Source organism: Nanorana parkeri, unplaced genomic scaffold (genome assembly GCF_000935625.1).
Source record: "Nanorana parkeri isolate BGI_ZX_2015 unplaced genomic scaffold, ASM93562v1 scaffold81, whole genome shotgun sequence".
NCBI classification, from domain to species: domain Eukaryota; kingdom Metazoa; phylum Chordata; class Amphibia; order Anura; family Dicroglossidae; genus Nanorana; species Nanorana parkeri.
Genome location: NW_017306349.1, coordinates 711,839 through 714,346, shown reverse-complemented (window position 1 = coordinate 714,346; position 2,508 = coordinate 711,839). Strand labels below are relative to the sequence as shown.

The 2,508-nt window shown below is 49.1% G+C and overlaps 1 protein-coding gene across 1 annotated transcript in view; it reads left to right on the top strand.

Moving 5' to 3' along the window:
- NUP62CL (nucleoporin 62 C-terminal like) overlaps positions 1-2,508 on the top strand; it is a 22,432-nt gene that overhangs the window by 12,756 nt on the left and 7,168 nt on the right. Inside the window, exon 10 of the mRNA XM_018576964.1 lies at positions 2,012-2,061. Within this exon, the coding sequence (XP_018432466.1) occupies positions 2,012-2,061 (50 nt within the window). The remainder of the gene's footprint in view (positions 1-2,011; positions 2,062-2,508) is intronic.

Below are 2,508 nucleotides of genomic sequence, written 5' to 3'. Positions count from 1 at the left end.
GACCAATCAACCAATCAGGAAACCGGGGGGGGGGTTGTGGTAATAACTTGCCGCCCAGCTTCCTGATTGGTTGGGAAGCTGGCCAGTCAGGAAACCAAGCAGCGAGTCTTTACACCCTGCCCAGCATCCTGATTGGCCGAGAAGCCGGCTCCATACTCCCTCGTCACCAAGTGCATCTCTGCAAATTGCACCTTTCCCGGTGTTTTCTCTCTTTAGAAACGCTCCAGGTACAGAAACAGACCTGCAAATCCGCCAGAAATCCAGCGTGCTCCTAGCTTCCTGTAGGAGCTGACAACTCTGCCTCTGCTGCATTGAAATCCCAAGCAGCGTTGTCAGCCCGGTATGACTTCACCCCTACAGGACTACAAAACACCTCATCTCTATGCTATGGAGATGAAGATTGGGGGGAGATGTTTTGTCATCCACGAGAGGGTGACTCGAGCACGGCTGACAACACTGTTTGGGATTTCAGTGCAATAGAGGCAGCATTGTCGGCTCACTACAAGGAGTTACCCGACTGGGTGTTGGAAGATCAATACGGATGGTGCGGTGCTACAGATACAAAGCCAAGGATATCCCCTATACACCAAGAAGTCGCTGCAGCACTATGGGGCCGCAACCAGTATGGCTGAGACACATGCAAGGCCATGTCTTGGTGCACAGAGGATATTCGTGGCTTTAACCCCTTGCTGACCGCGGTGTTACACCCCCTTCCTGTCCCGGCCATGTTTCAGTATTCGGCGCTGCGGTACTTTGACTGACATTTATTCCGTCATGCGACGCTGTACTGAAATGAATTTTATACCATTTTTTGGGGACAGATAGAGCTTTCTTTTGGTGGTATTTAATCACCACTGCGGTTTTTATTTTTTACTATATAATGAAAAAAGTACCGAAAATTTCGGGAAAACTACGTTATGTTATAAAACATTTATTATTACCAAAATTTTGGGGTAAAATATAAAAGGCAGGGTTACGTCGGGTAAATAGACACCAAACATGTCAAGCTTTAAAATTGCGTGCGCCCGTGAACTCGCAAAAACTACCATACACAAAATTGGCCATAGGCGACGCTTTAAAAGCTTTTACCGCTCATCAGTTTAGTGTTATCAGTGCTTGATGGCCCTAAAATTATTGCTCTCACTGCGACGTTCGCGACGATATGTAACATGTGCGGCGTATTGGATGCAATCTTCGTTTCTGCACGTAGGTGCACTCGACGCATGTGTATGTGGGGGGCGGGGGACTTTAAAAAAAAATTGAATTACTTTTTATATGTGACTTAATTTTTTTATATATTTTTTTTTTGTAACTAATTCTTTTAAACCTTTTTTTTTCACTCAACTTTATTGCTATCACATAGGGGACTAACAAGCCCCCTTTGTGATAGCCAATTTTCAGTGACAGGTCCTCTTTATGGAGACATCGGGGGTCTTTAAGACCCCTAATGTCACCTAGGGACCCCCAGAGAAGCTGATGAAGCACACACCTGCTTCACCAGCTTCTCTCCCGTTTCTGTACCGGAGAGTGACAGAGGAATGCAGGAAGTGATGTAATACACATCACTTCCTGCATTCCGACGAGGAGAAGATCAGAGGGCGTTCGTGTACTGAACTTCGTTTGATCTCCGGCCGCGGAGCTGCTGTGCTGGTCACGGTGTCACACCGGGAACAGCGGAGCTCGGGATCGCCAGCAGCGGCTGCAACGGAGAGGGGGGGCGCACACCCGCACGCATATTACAAGCGATCGGGCGTCTCTACAGACGCTTGTATGTAAACGGCCATCGCCGCCTGTTTACATTCCAGGCTGATTTCCCGCTAGGCGGCGCGCATGGGCGGGATGGGACGTTTAAAAACGCCCACCCGCATTCAAGAAGCCGCCGTCCGGCCATTTAATTACAACGGCCAGACAGCAGGTGGTTAATATTTCTGGTACATATGCAGCTTGTACAAATGGCTGCCTGTTCTTAATGGACGCATTTTTTTGAATGCATGTGTTTTAATATTTGCAGATAACCTCGTTGCATAGAGAGATGGAGAAGGTGAAACTGGATCAGAAGAGGTAATGAATTGTTTTTCTATCATGCCCTCCCCCCCCCCTCACCCAACCACCCAGATGGGGTAGGCAACCTTGGCGCTGTGGCGAAACTACAAATTCCGTCATGCCTGTGTCTTGTCAGTCTTGCAGTGCATTAGGGGATTTGTAGTTTCAGCAGCGGGCGAAGAGTGCCAAGGTTGCCTATTCTTGGTCTATATAACTGCTTGCAGCTCTGTACAGGCAGTCCCCGGGTTACGGACAATCCGTACTTACACAGTTCTCCTAAATGTACCGGCAGCCGCCAGCTGGCGGTACATTTAGGAGAACTGTGTGCTGCAGCGGCCTCCTCTTTCCCTCCCTCCTCTTTCCCTCCCTCCTCTTTCCCTCCCTCCTCTTTCCCTCCCTCCTCTTTCCCTCCCTCCTCTTTCCCTCCCTCCTCTTTCCCTCCCTCCTCTTTCCCTCCCTCCTCTT